The following is a 14854-nucleotide window of genomic DNA, read 5'->3' as shown; positions in this document are numbered from 1 at the left end:
TATACCCACTGGGAGAATGATTTGACAGTTTGTAATTTGAGGGAGCTAGCAGAGTCAAAACAACACTCTATAAAACTCACTATTGGCAGCCTGTGAGAAAACAATTCAAAATCCACTACAGGTATTTATTGACTTACCACCTATGCAACTTACGACCATTCGACTTTACGACCACAATCGCTAGCCACGACTGCTCCGCGTCTGGCAGCGCAAACGTTGCCCAGCTGGGCCTACGACAGTGTGGACCAGCTTCCGGCAGCACTGCCATCTCCGCGTGCACCATTTCAACTGTACATATCGCCTACTCAACTTACAAGCAAATCGTATTACGACTGGTCCACAGTCCCGACCATGGTCATAAGTCGAGCACTAGCTGTACTTAGAATAATGTCATTAGTATTTTATTCTAATTATAGGCAGAACCACAGTTTCTACAAATGTTCACTTTTTAAAATCGAAAATGGAAAAAATTAGAATTTTTAAAAGTTTTAAAAGGTTTAGAACAGAGTTTGAGGATAGGAAAAGAGATAATAACTTACTAATTAAGAAAAAATATGGGCTGGGCACATTGGCCCACACCTGTTATCCCAGCACTTTGGGATGTCACGGTGGGAGGACTGCTTGAGTCCAGGAATTCATGACGAGCCTGAACAACATAGTGAGATCTTATCTTTACAAAGCATTTTTTAAATTAACCAGATGTGGTGGCACATATCTGTAGTCCTAGCTACTCAGGAGGCTGAGGCAGAAGCATCACTTGAGCCCAAGAGTCCAGGGCTGTAGTGAGCTATGATCTCACCACTGTATTCCAGCCTGGGTGACAGAGACCGTGTCCCAAAAAAAGAAAAAGAAAAGAAGCTATGGAATACCTGCTAAATGAAATCAGACCAGAGGGTCTAACAGTGTTAAACATGGCAGCCAGAGGAAATTGTGTTTGTGGTGTATTATGTGTGTGTATGCATATATATACATAAAACATTCATGTATGACATCATAGCTTAAGAGAAAGACTTTTCACCTTGAAGAAATAAGTGAGAATGTAATAAAATGTCTTGAAGATGGAATCAGTATAATCCTAACCATATTTTTTCAAGCTGACCTCTTAAAGTAGGGAATAAAGTACACATTAACTGAAATAACTGTAACCAATAGGCCTAATATAGTTAAAAGTAATCTTGTACTCTTTTGTGCTGAAGAAATTTGAGTGCCTTTTTGACCAACCTAAGTCCTTTTTGTACATCATATTCTTGCCTTGTTGGTGAAAGCTACTGGACATATTACACAAATACAGCTACAGTTAAATGAAGTATACACACAGTTCATTGCCACGCACCCTCCTAACCTGTTCTGGGATGGTTTTTGGTACCACTGTCTTAGCTGTCCCTCAGATGCCAATATTGAATGTGCCCTTTAGCCTATATCATCATGTCACTTTGATTATGGACAGCACAGTTTTCTTAAGATCTCGCATTGAGGAGCTTCTGTTGTTTTCAAATTTTTCAGAGATCAGTTAAACAAACAAAAACTTATTGTCCTATCATTTCAAGCTTTTTAAATATGGTCCAGTAGGCTGAATAGGAATAGGTTTCAGAGATCTGATTTTATCTCAGTTTTGTATATTGAATGTCTGCTTTTAATCTTCTTCTCAGTGTCCTTAAATACCCATCCCCACCACACACACACGAATATGATGCTGAGCCATCATGCTATGAAGAAGTTGCATGTGAAACAGAAATAATAACATTGAAATTATTTTGAAGGTATCTAAATATTAGCAATGCAATGTTACTTTTAAATTCTAAATATTTAAAAATCAACACTTTGAGTTAGGAATCAGGTTAGCTAAACTTTCCGAATTAGAAATCAAGAAGTGATATGTGGCCAAATGTGCAGCAAAGATTTAAAGCACTCCAACTGAATCTGAGATACACAGCTTCTCTCAAGGCACCTTATATACCACAGAGGGTATGAATGTTACACAAGAATGAGAGTTCATTTTGTTCTTTTGTTTGACTGTGTAAAATATGCAGCTTCCAACTGCATCCTTGAATTTTCTTATATATATGTATATATATATTAGATTGTGTTTTATCTAGTATTACCAATTTCTCCATTATATATAAAATGACAGAAATCTAAAAGATTTTATAAATTATGAGTAAATCTTATAATATTTTTTATCAATTCAGTTTCCTTTTTGAGCTAAGTTGGTAGTATCATTCCTGTTTTCAAGGGACAGTTTATTATTTAACTAATAACTGTAATAATTAATGAATTCTAAAATAATGCAGTTAGTTAAATTTTACTTAATTTTTTCCCCAGGAAATTGAGACATTCAGGTTCATTTCAAAGTATAGTTGCTTTTCTGTATACTTGGGTAACTAACATTTTCAGAGAAAAATTTATCAAAAAAAAATAGAATCCTCTTTATGCTATTAAAGTATGTTTCCCGAGTCCTTGGGGTTTCTTGACATATAGAGCTCCAGTGGACTTCAGAGGATTCGTGTTCTCAGATCCTCCCTGTGGGGTGCACAGCAAGACAAGACACAAGTGCATTTCCACCAGCTTGTCTACCTGTCACTGCTTTACATTGTAATCATATACTAAAAAAGCATGTTTTTCTTTTGGGAATAACTCATTCATGAAATGTTAATGTTTACAATAAAGTTGTCGTAGTTAAGACAAAACTCTGAGCAATTTTTTTTTAAAAAAAAAATCTAAAAACAAATTCCAAAAAGTTAATAAATTGGACCTTGAAAGAATTACAGTTGTACTACTGTATAAACCTGGTTTATAGTCTGGTGTCATTCTATATTTTCTGTTGATGTGGAATATCAGGTATCCTGCCACGGCTAAAATTGCATGGTAATAATAAGACTAGTAAATTTAAATAGAATATGAAGCAGTGCACTGCTAAGTTGGTGTTTGATTAGATTGCTAATAGCAGCCATTTGATCTTCAAGGAAAGTTTTAAAGTAAATCTACTCTTAAACTAATGATAGGAAAATGTTCTAAAGTAGTTTTCTTTTGAGCCCCCTTTTCCTCTAAAAGTACGTAATGAATTCTCAAGTCCTAAGGTGTCTGTCTTGTTCTTAACTACATTTGTTAGCTGTATTTCTTTTTTCCTTAAAGTTCATGTAAAAATGGTTGAAATAGTGTTATCTGTGTACTACAGGTAGAATTAAAAGGAAATGTTTATTAAAACAGTGACCTTTTAAAGTCTGGTTAATGAAATGACTAAGGGAGTTATTGTTCCATCTCTCCTTATCAGTGGGTCGCATCTCTTCATCATGCCCCTGCTGGGAATGTTTTAAACTCTGGAGTTTTAGGAACTCTGTAAGCTGAGGGTAGGAAATTGAATAAATATTGATTCAGAAACTAAAAAAAAAAATAGTTGTGGTAGGTTATTGGGCTTTTTTTGTTTGTTTTTTTAATTTTCATTTGGGAAGGCATTAGTACTTGTCAAAGCTGAAAGAATGAAATAGAATAGAAGTGGTAGAAGTCTGAGATTAAAATTCTAAGTATGGTTTGTCCTTAGAGATGCTGCTATAGATTCAGTATTTGAAACAGCACAATGTAAGAGGGAAATTAAAATCTTCAACAATGCCTTGTTTTCTAAATCTTGTTTACAGAATTCTCCCAATAACATGAGCCTGAGTAATCAACCGGGCACTCCAAGGGATGATGGCGAAATGGGGGGAAATTTCTTAAATCCTTTTCAGAGTGAGAGTGTAAGTATTCTCTTGACTATGTCATACCCAGATTTTATTTCTGAAGCTCTTCTGCTAGAATTAATGCATAAAGTCACTTTTACTGCTGTTTATCTAGAGTTCAATAGGTTGATCTGTTAGAAGTCAGATGAACCTTTAAATAGAATATCTTTGAAAATAATTTTGAAAACAAACTTTTTCTTTTTTACTCCTATTCTGTGTACATAGTTAGAAAAACTGTAATACTAATTTTCTCATTGAGAAACTCTACTGTAAATGAGCAAACTGGAAACAGGTTGCCTATTTGATAATTTTTATAAGTTTTCCTGCTACTAAAATGTTACAGATTGCTGCAAAACTAGGTCTGTTGCAGTGCTGCCCTCAAAATCTAAAGTCTGTTCTTACTTTATATAGTAGACCTTACTGGACTGAAGGCCAAATTGGCGGTCTGTTAACCTGAGCTAAACACCCAAGTCACTGTTTGCGTGTGATTGTACTGTTACACAGAAGTTCATTTCATATCTTCACAGAAGTAGACAGAACCAAAAAGAGAAGCAATAGAATTCATTCATTTAACAAGCAATTACTGAGTACTTGCCACATGCCAAGGCAATATGCTAGGTACTGGAAAAACCAAAACGACAAAATGGTGCCTTTTCTCAAGGAGTTCTACATAATGTAATGATTTTTTTTACATTAATATTTCACATTAGAAACCCCAGTGGAATTTTTTAAAATACAGTTTCCCAGAACTCTCCCTAGACCTAGTGAATCAGAATTTCCAGGAGTGGGGCTGGGCATACTTGAATGTGGAAAAGCTTTGTTAGTGAGGCTGGTATACATTCTCTGCTAAGAACCACTGAATTGAATTATAGCATAAAAGATTTCAAAACCCAAATGAATTTTATCTTCATAGGATTCATGCCATCATTAAAATTTATTATGGCGGACCTACCAAACTACAGTCAGAATCAGAAGAGAAACTGCCCTTCTTTTGCCTAATTCAGCATGTACCAGAGGTGACACCATCAGAATTTGAAGCACTGACTAATAGCACATCTACCTTTATACAGAGTGGCTGCTTCATACAGAGTTGGCTGTTCCATTCCCAAAACAGATCATAAGATTGAGTGCTCTGTGGATTCTTTTTGTTCTGATATCTACATAGGACCTTTGCAAGGGACAGGCTTCCCCTGCTTTAGACTTTATTTCTGTTAAAATTATGCTGATCCACAGTTTGTTTTACTTGCAGGCTACATATGATTACTGAGGACAAATAATTTTTTTATTTGTAAAAATTTACAGTAAAAAAAAAAACCTGTCAGTGATAAGGAAAAACATGAGAAGCTACATAATTTAAGTCATAATACTTTAGGATTATGGGAATTATTTTTTAGATCCTGGTTCTTTGAGCGGTTTGCTTCAAAACTATGGACAAATTAATTTTTCTTTGTTCACTTTTATCTAATTAAAGACATTTACTTCCTTTTCTGATAATTTTACCATCAATAAAATGGTATAATTCAGTGAGGTATTTGATAATTCAATTCAGTGTAACATTTATTGAGCCTATTATATGCAAAGCATCAGGTTAAGACCAAGGTGTTCTCAAATAAATATAACACCTACTCTCAAAGAATGCAAGCCAATTAGGAAAAACAGATGTTTATATAACTAAAACATGTCAGATTAATGAGTGCTATAATGTATATATAAGCCAGGTATTTTAAAAATCAGAGGAAATGATTAATTTGGAGTTGGAAAAAAACTTTTTTAAAAAGGTTCCATGTGACTTTTATTTTATGGGCAGTGACAAGAGGAACTGTCTCCTCTCCTTCCTTCCCAGATTTGTCATTAGTGACTACTGCCTTGTTTAACAGTTGGAAGAGGGGTACCAATTCAAAATTGGCATCAGAAAGCTCTTCAGTGGGGCAAAGAATCAGATATAACAGGATGTGGAGAACTTCCTTGCACAGAATCAGCTCCAGCCTCTCCCTTCAGTCCCTACTGGACTATGCACATGCCAAACAGCGGATTCTTCTGTGAACATGTGCATTTAGAAATAAGTGCAACTGAACAGGGCTTCTTCCACCCCTAACATCTGGCCCACGCTCCCTGCTCCTGAGCCTAAGCGGGTTCAGTGCTAGACTGCCAGCAGAGTTAGCAGCAAACAGAAGCTCCCTGCTTTCTCTTCCCTCCTTGTCTCCTGTCCCCACCAGAAAAGTTGTAAAAGGAAAAATAATTTGACAGTGTACTAAGAAACTGCACCACCACCCTGGATGGTAGTACAGCCTTGGAAGCAGGTCTGCACTGGCTTCTCCAGTCTTTTGTCTGCTGAGAAGGGAGTTGTTATGAATGATGTCATTGTCATCTATGTCTTTCTCTGTCATATTACCATATATTTTTGTTTAGACCTTTTTATAAAATCAAGCAATAAGAGGAGAGAGGAAGAAAGACAAAAGAGATTTGGTGCTGACAGATGTAAAGCTTTGAAGAAGTAAACAAGCTAGTTATTCCCAATAAGTTAGCTTTGTTTATAATCAAGAAAAAGCAGAACTCTTAATGAATTCAAAAAGAAAACATTTTTCAATAAATGAACATGCAAGTTCTAGTGTTTAATACACATAACTCTGAAAGCACATATTTTTGAGCAGTCTGCCTTTGAAGGATCTGTCAGTTTTTATCTTGAAGTTAAATCACAGGAGGCCTGGGAAGGGAGAACATATCTATTGAGTTCTCTTCATGTACTAGATACTATCCTAGTCTCTTCACACTCACACATGCTACTTCATTCAGTTAATATAGAAACAAAAATGCCCAACTTAAAATCATAAACCTTGCAGTGCCAACATGCTTGACAAAACAAAATGTGAATCAAAAAATGTTTCACTGCTTAGGTTATTTTTTAAGATCACAACCAAGACCCTTTATTTCAAGAAACAAAGATGCCCCCTAGTGTTCAAACTGTAAAATATTTGTTTTGGAAAGTACAGAATACAAAAAGGCTTAACTGAAAAAAATAGTTTTTCATGCTTTTCAGGTGAAGAAAGTAGCTGGTCTTATTTCCTGAATTAATTTAGCAAAATATTTTCTCATAGCACTGAAATGTAACCAATTTAGTGTATTGTATACACTAAAAATAAATGTAACATCATATTAAAATAATTACAACAAATAGGAATTACAAACAAGATGGTAGATGATCTCTCATTCCCTTACTCCCCTTTGTCATTTTTCAATATTGTAAAGAAATCACATCAGCCCCAGTTTTTTAATGTAATCATATAAACACTCAATGTATTTCACTTTAGTTAAGCGCAGGGTAGAGGAACTCTTCTTTACTTCATTAAGAAAATAAAGTATCATACAGATCTTAAACAGAAATATAGTGAGAATTAAAGTGTTCTTGACATGTATAAACAGAAATTTATATATATTGTTCAAAGATTTCATGGAAATCTCTGATGGATTTTTATGGTACATTACCTGGCATAATAAGGGAAAAAAAATCATAAGTTCATACCCAAAGCATGCTATCTCATTTCACATTAAAAGATAAAATAAGTTGGTATGCATTTAAAATAATATTTTTAAGGTTTATATTTTTAACCAAACCAAGCAGTAATGCTGTTGACTGCTTTGTAAAAGCCATTTTATCATCTGGTTCAGGAGAGCCAGACTCACAGAATAGTTTTGAAACAGGGCAACCCGATATCACAGCATTTTGGCATAAACATTACAACATGTCATCACATATTGATGCAGCACTTCAATAGAAACATTGAAGTGTGGTCTCAGAACAGTACACCATGAATATTTTATGTCTCTAAAAATGGTACTCCATTTAACACCTACTCTTCCTTTACTTCTGGAAAAGTGTAGGCCACTTCTCTACTACTTTGAAGAATAGTAATCTATAGCAAAATTCCTTTTTGCTTGCCTATTCTGTGAGTTTTCCTAGAAATTTTATTTCCCCTTATTTCATTTTTCAAAGTAGTTTCAGTAACAGCAGTCGAAGATGAGCAGTTTACAGTCTTAGAATTGTAAATAGCACATTGTGTATGTAGATACTTGGCATAAATACAAACTATTTTACTATACTAAATACATTTAGCATATCATCTTACGGTTATTTGTACTACTTAAAATTTAAACTTTATTAGATGCTTACTCCTTTTTCTGAGCTGTATTGTATTGCGTGGAGCTGATCCTGTCATTTGACTGAATTGGGCCTTTATTTTCTCTATTTTTTCACTCAGTTTCCTCCCTGGCTCAACCTCACTCTTTTAACTTCCCAACACATTAGTAACAAAGTATCATTTTTCTGTAAAATTTGCTTCAAACATTTGAAATATCACAGATAAAAAAATGTTAACAGTTGGAACTGTTGAGATGATAGCAACAAATAAAAATGCTTGATATATATAATGTGAGACGTGGAATCACATTATGTGCATGGGATCTTGTGATGAAATGGTAGTATGTTCCCCTCTGACACAGGGTCAGGGATCAGCTCCATGTCATCAGCGTTTGTCTATGACTGGGGATTTTGCTTTACTTTCCTTTTCTGCTGCTCTGATCAAGCGGAGAGGTTTGTCTAAACTGAATCCCCTTTCTTGTTTCTGGTAGTTGCCCTCTTTTTTTTTTTTTTTNTTTTTTTTTTTCTCCTATGGTCTTGTCTAAAAGTCTTCCCTTTTTATCATCATATACTCACTATAATCCTACATATAGGATCAGTTCAAGTATGTAACTTCACTTTCTATGCTGAAACACTGTAGGCTGTGAAGTGATTAACAAGTATTAATAGATTTTTCTTGATGTAATCCATGTTTAAAGGATTAAACGATCCTCTTCCTGTGGTCCAGGACCCTTTTCCAGGCCTAATCACCCACCTTTCCTCAGGAACAGTGCATGTTTTTGGTTTGAGCCCTAATGGTGTCGTATGTCAGCTGAGCCATTGCCCCCTGTGCTCTTCCCCGGGGAGTCCTGCTTTCACACTGTAATCTGTCCTTAAATCAGTACACACATATATGTCTTTTCTGGTTTCTGCAGTTTGTCTCAACTTGTCTAGAATTCACTTCATTCTTTTCTCTTTCTGCCAACTTTCTGAAAAGTTCATGCTCCCCTACCCAGGATTATCACAGCTTCTGGTTAGGTCCCTGGAGCCTGGGACCCATCCCTTTGACTTTATCTGCCTTTTTCCAGGTGGCGCAATTGTTATTTGCATGTTGAAAGAAATTGCTTTTTACCCTGGTCCTCACAGATTTCCAGTAAAACATTTAAAACATTTCAGGATCCACATTTACATTTTAATTTAGAAACTGTCTTCATCCAAGGAGTAGATTACCATGTGGGATTAGATGCCTCTCCCCACAACTCAGATAGTCTAGAGCTGTGATGTCCAAAATGGTAACCACTAGCTACATGTAGATACTTAAATACATTAACATTAAATAACATTAAACATTTAGTGTTTTGATTGCACTAATCACATGTCATGCGCTCAGTAGGCACATATGGCTAGTTACCTCCAGGTTGGACAGCACAGACCACAGAACAGGTATGTCATTGAAGAAAGTTCTCTTGCATGGTGCTGCTGTAGAACTTTTCTGTCACAGTCTATTCCCCAATAATATGAGGGTACAGTGGTACAATTAGCAATTGAAACCACTTTCTCCAAATCTCTAAAACCCTCACCTTTTATCATTTGTCAGCCTCATCAGACTGACAAGTCAGCATGTAACAGTGATGTTCCTACTCACACACACAAATGATTGTGGATTACAGTTAGAGTCACAGGCCAAAGCACAGTGGCTCATACCTGTAATCTCAGCACTTTAGGAGGCCAAGACAAGCAGATTGCTTGAGCCCAGGAATCAGCCTGGGCAACATGGTGAAACCCCATCTCTACAAAAAATACAAACTTTAGCCATGTGTGGTGGCATGCGCCTGTAGTCCAAGCTACCTGGGGGATCACCTGAGCCTGGAGAGATCAAGGTGGCAGTGAGCCAAGATCACACCACTATACTCCAGTGTGAGTGACAGAGCCAAACCCTGTTTCACACAAACAAAAAAGATTATAGAGTTGCAAATTATGAGCAAGATGCTTGAAACGCTAAAGTATATATTAGACTCTTAAGTATTTTAAATGCCTTAATCAGAGCTTCCCAGGGCCAGCTTGGAGTTGGTTTTTGTTGTTGTTGTTTCCCTACAATATTAACCTAACACCTGCTAAGCCCTTTCTGTGTATTCAACAAATTCATGGTTTAAGGGTTTTATATCTAATCTTCCCCAAATCCCTTTACAGATAGAGAAACTGAGTCAAGACAGGTTAGGCAGCCTCCTCAGTTTACAAGCTAGTAGATAGCAACGACTAGTCCTCATACTTACTTAATTATGGTACGGCCTTGGACTAAATTTACCCAAGTTTTTTACAAGTGCCTTGAAAACATCAATCTGTTTGGAGGGAGAAGGCAGGGGGTTGGGTAATGATCAGCCTTCAGGGTGCAGGGAGGGAACAGGACTTGATGCTTTCCAGGGGAAACATTTAAAATTTCGGTACTAAGTTAAGTCTGTATCAGTTTACTCTTTTTATACTTCTTATTTTATGTTGTATGAGATGAAAATCTTGCACATAAAAGATGATAAGAAATTAGAATTCATCATTTCTATTGTACCAAGAAGAACCTTAGTGATCTCTAAAAGAATTGTTGTTAAAATATGGATTCTTCTTTCCTTCTAGTACTCCCCTAGCATGACAATGAGCGTGTGATCCATTACCAAGTCTCCTCATGAAAACCGCAGTGAGTCAGCCCTTCACAGAACTACTACAGAAGAAAATTATTCATCACAGTGTACAGTTAAACAAAGGAATCTCAGTCACACCAAACCAACCTTTTTATTTCCTGCTCTCTCCCCTATTTTGTGAAGAAAGCGGGTCCAAACGTGATTCAAACAACTGTACGGAGTGGCATATTAGAATTGCCCTAAACTGAACTGCAAATAATTATGTGTGTATGTATATGTGTGGGAAAGAGAATGTACTGTATATGTGTATGTTATACGGACATAGACACATACATACATTGACCCACAGGACATTGTAAAATATTATCACATGACATCTTAAGTAGAAATAAGTAGGGACTTTTATTCCATCCTTTTTTTCACGTTTACATTTTAATTATTACAAGTTGCTCCTGCCCCCTCCCTGAACTATTTTGTGCTGTGTATATCACTGCTTTATATAAGTTATTTTTTAAGGTGAACTCAGATGTTATGGTTTTGTAAATGTCTGCAATCATGGATAGGAATAAAATCGCTTATTTGAGAGCTTTCATTAAATTGCGTCTGATGCAAGTTATCCTGTGAATCACAAAGTGTACTGTCTCAAAAAATAGAAGAAAATGTGTCTTCGTCTTTATGTTGAATCAAACAATTTCTCTGTTACCTTCAGTGGAAAATATTTTTTTACATTTTATTTCAGAAAAACACTTCAAATCAGAAAGGTTTAACTGGGGCCCCACACAGTATATTTCTGCAATAACAGCTTTAAATGGAGTTCTTGATTTGTTTGTCTTAGATGATACAGAAATCATTAAATAGCCCAAATTACTTAGACCATAGCAATAAAGTGACAGAGGTTCTCGTATTTTTACGACATCTTTTCTCTTTAACATGATGATGCCCAAAAGTGATAACAAAACCATTTGCTTGAATTTGTCACTTCTCACCAGGAATACTAGAGGTAAATTTTTAATAACATACTAATGTTAAATGGTATCTGGTTTTTATTCACATTTCTCGTGAGCATATTCATGTAGACATTGCAAGCAAATACACTGAATGAGACTTTGAGCACGAGGAGGAGAGAGTTATTAGCACTCCTGAGGCCTCTGGAGTGCTGCTTTTCTATCCAGGGATCTTGCTTGCTACCAGCAGAATTGACTGGTATTGGTTCTCACTGGCCAGGGAGCCCTGCTCTGTTCCCAGGATATAAGGCTTTTATTCTGTAGCCATTGACTTCAGCAGGCTAAAACTACATTGTGTAACTGACTGTTCAAAAAAGAATGAGTAAATGTTTAAAAAAAAAAAAATCCACTTCCCTTATTAAAGCACCCTGCTTTATGGCACTTTCCAGATCTTTGGGGTTTTGTACTTAATTATACCTACATAGACCAGAATCACAATAGAAAGGTATGAAGACTTTAATTTCGGACTATGAAAGATAACTGGGTTATCCTTTATGTTAAAATTGTGATACAAATAACCATTGGTAAATACCAACTATGAATCCAAACTCCAGAGACTTTGAAAAGCATTAATCTCAGGTAAGAGAAATCTTCTCTTTCCTTTAGGCTTATGGTCTCTAAAGTGAAAATTTAGCAGTATGCAGTCATGCAGCTCATAATGACATTTTAATGAACCACAGACTGCATATACAACAGTGGTTCTATAAGATTATAATACCATATTTTTACTGTAGCTTTTCTATGCTTAGATACACAAATACCATTGTATTACAGTTGCCTTCAGCATTCCGTACAGTAACATGCTGGACAGGTTTGTAGCTTGTGAGCAATAGTTTATATTATATGGCCTAGGCGTGTAGGAGGCCATACCATCTAGGTTTGTGGAAGTACACTCTGCAATGTTCGTACAAGGGCAATATTGCCTGACAATGCATTTCTCAGAATGTATACTTGTTATTAAGTAACACGTGACTGTGTTTGCTAGTTCCTGATGACTTATTTCTCTCAAATTCATAATGATTTAGTCCATGTCAAAATAAAGATTTTGCCTGTGCTTAACAGAGATACTAGGCAGAACTGTTGAGGGGGAAAAAAGCTGAATTAAATTGATGTTGCAGATTTAAACTATGATAAAATGAGTCTCAGTTAATCACACACAGCATTCAGGTGCCTAGGAGTACACACTGGAGAGCAGCCTCATGCTGTCAAGCTGCAGAAACCTTTCGTGCAAATTCAGATGAAAGGTCTTTACCTCAATCCAAGGCAACCTGCATGAAAATGACACTTTGTATAGACACCTGACTTTACCAAGAATAATTTTGACTTTCTTTTTTTATGACAATCATATAAAAATTGACAGTCCTGTGATTATTAAGCTTGATCTTACAATGCTAGAGTTTTCAAACTTTTTGTTGACTCTTCTCCATTGTTACTAATGTTGAAATTATTTTCTTTGCCTTCTGAGAAGGTATTATTTCTTATCACAAAGAATGATGAACCCTCTGTTACCCATAAATTAACAGGCAAAAAAAAAAAAGAATGATGAACCTGATTTTACTTGCCCTTATTTTGGGGATAATACTAGAATATGAATTACGTCATGATCCCCATTATTTCTAACCTATTTTTAGTCAAAAAAAAAAAAAAGTAAAATTTGTTCTGTTTTTCAAGGCAGAGCAGTCAATTCATTGTAAGTATTTATTTCTTTTTTCTTCTTGGAGCCCAGATTAAAAAGAGTTATTTTAGATTTTAAAATTTCCTGAAATAGTTGAAAAAAATAGTTTTAAGGAGGAAAATTGTATCCAAGAAACCCAGAATATAAGGATACTTAATTTTTATATCCAAATAATTCTTTCATGCACAGAATGGAGGACAGTATATCTGTATATATTCATTTTCGTTTAGGTTTTGAATCATTTACCTCTTACCCTTTTTTTCTTGTAATAAGACTACTTAATGTTTTTCTCTTGTGTTTTCCATCTTCATCAATGCATTCGTGTTGGTCTTGATGTATACAGTAATAATAGCAATTCTTGCTACATTGAACATATTAAATACATGTCAAATGCAAAAGTAAGCAGTAGGTAAAAACATTACCTCTTGTTACTCTGCTTTGCATTCTACCTAACTCATTGCATTTGAAAATACATGTCAAATTCTTTCCAAGGTATGTATGTCTAATACCTTAACTGCATGTATAGTGGCAAAGTTGCCCATGGAAACAAAGGTTATGAGGTGTCATTGATCTTATAATACACAACATATTTGATGGGTGAATCTTATTGGCACTCCTTTGAAAATGTTCCAGTGTGGACTCAGTTGCTGATGAAAAGGAAGTTCACAGCTAGGAATCTGAGGTTAAGATTTCTCAACTGTCGGCCAGGTGTGGTGGCTCACAACTGTAATCTCAGCACTTTGGGAGGCTGAGGCAGGAGGATCACAGGGTCAGGAGTTCAAGACCAGCCTGGTCAACAGGGTGAAACTCTGTCTCTGCTAAAAATACAAAAATTAGCCAATTGTGGTGGCACACATCTAATCTCAGGTATTTGGGAGGCTGAGGCAGGAGAATCACTTGAAACCAGGAGGTGGAGGTTGCAGTGAGCTGAGATCACACTACTGCACTCCAGCCTGGGCAACAGAGTGAGACTCTGTCTCAAAAAAAAAAAAGATTTCTCAGTTGCCAAAAGATTAACAAGTAAATCAATTCTGCTCCCCCAGCCGTGAAAATTGCCCAAAACACCCCTTTCTCTCCAGAATAAAATAAAATTTTCATTTCTATTTTTATGATTCTCTAAGATATCTGAACTCCATTGCATTTCAGAGGGTTATTCAGTTAGCACTCCTGTGGTTTAAAAAACAACAAATGAAAATAAGTAAGTTCAGTTTTGGGCATGAAGAAGTCCCACATCTGTCTATACCATTTCTTCATCATATTGTTCTGGGAATGTATAGCAGAGTGTTCAGAACTGCTCCTTTGGCTGGGAAAGTTTTCCACCATCCTTAATACCCTCAAGTCTTGATTACTTCCTCCATGGCTTTATCCTTGCCTCCCTCCCAATTCCTGCATCTTCCAGGAGAAATAAAATACCACCTGAACACTGTTACCCTCTCAGCCCTTACCATTTTCATCTGCATATAGTATATCATACTTAAAGTAGTTTTCTCAGAAGAAATAATTGCAATTTTCATTTCTTGATTATCACTGCTAATTAGAAGGAGTGCCACAAATCATAGCCACTTGATTTTGGAATGCATTTTAGTGTTTTGACACTGGCTTTACATTTTTTTTTTTTTTTTTTTTTTTCAGTCTTTCTCTGTTTCCCAGGCTGGAAGTGCAGTGGCGCAATCTTGGCTCACTGCAGTTTCCGCCTCCCAGGTTCAAGCAATTTTCGT

At 35.9% G+C, this 14854-nt stretch overlaps 1 protein-coding gene across 4 annotated transcripts in view; it reads left to right on the top strand.

The window, feature by feature from the left end:
* SSBP2 (single stranded DNA binding protein 2) overlaps window positions 1-13092 on the top strand; it is a 316425-nt gene extending 303333 nt beyond the window's left edge. The window contains exons 16-17 of one of the 4 annotated variants that reach the window (XM_017507723.2): window positions 3633-3731; window positions 10453-13092. In XM_017507723.2, coding sequence (XP_017363212.1) covers window positions 3633-3731; window positions 10453-10482 — 129 coding nt within the window. In that variant the 3' untranslated portion in view covers window positions 10483-13092. The remainder of the gene's footprint in view (window positions 1-3632; window positions 3732-10452) is intronic. The other 3 variants (XM_017507775.2, XM_017507742.2, XM_017507761.2) reach the window with 3 other exon arrangements.
* Window positions 13093-14854: the final 1762 nt, after the last annotated feature.

This window comes from Cebus imitator, unplaced genomic scaffold (assembly GCF_001604975.1).
Source record: "Cebus imitator isolate Cc_AM_T3 unplaced genomic scaffold, Cebus_imitator-1.0 Scaffold16, whole genome shotgun sequence".
Lineage (NCBI taxonomy): Eukaryota > Metazoa > Chordata > Mammalia > Primates > Cebidae > Cebus > Cebus imitator.
The sequence above is the reverse complement of the archived record's forward strand: the minus strand, read 5'-3'. Positions and strand labels throughout refer to the sequence as shown.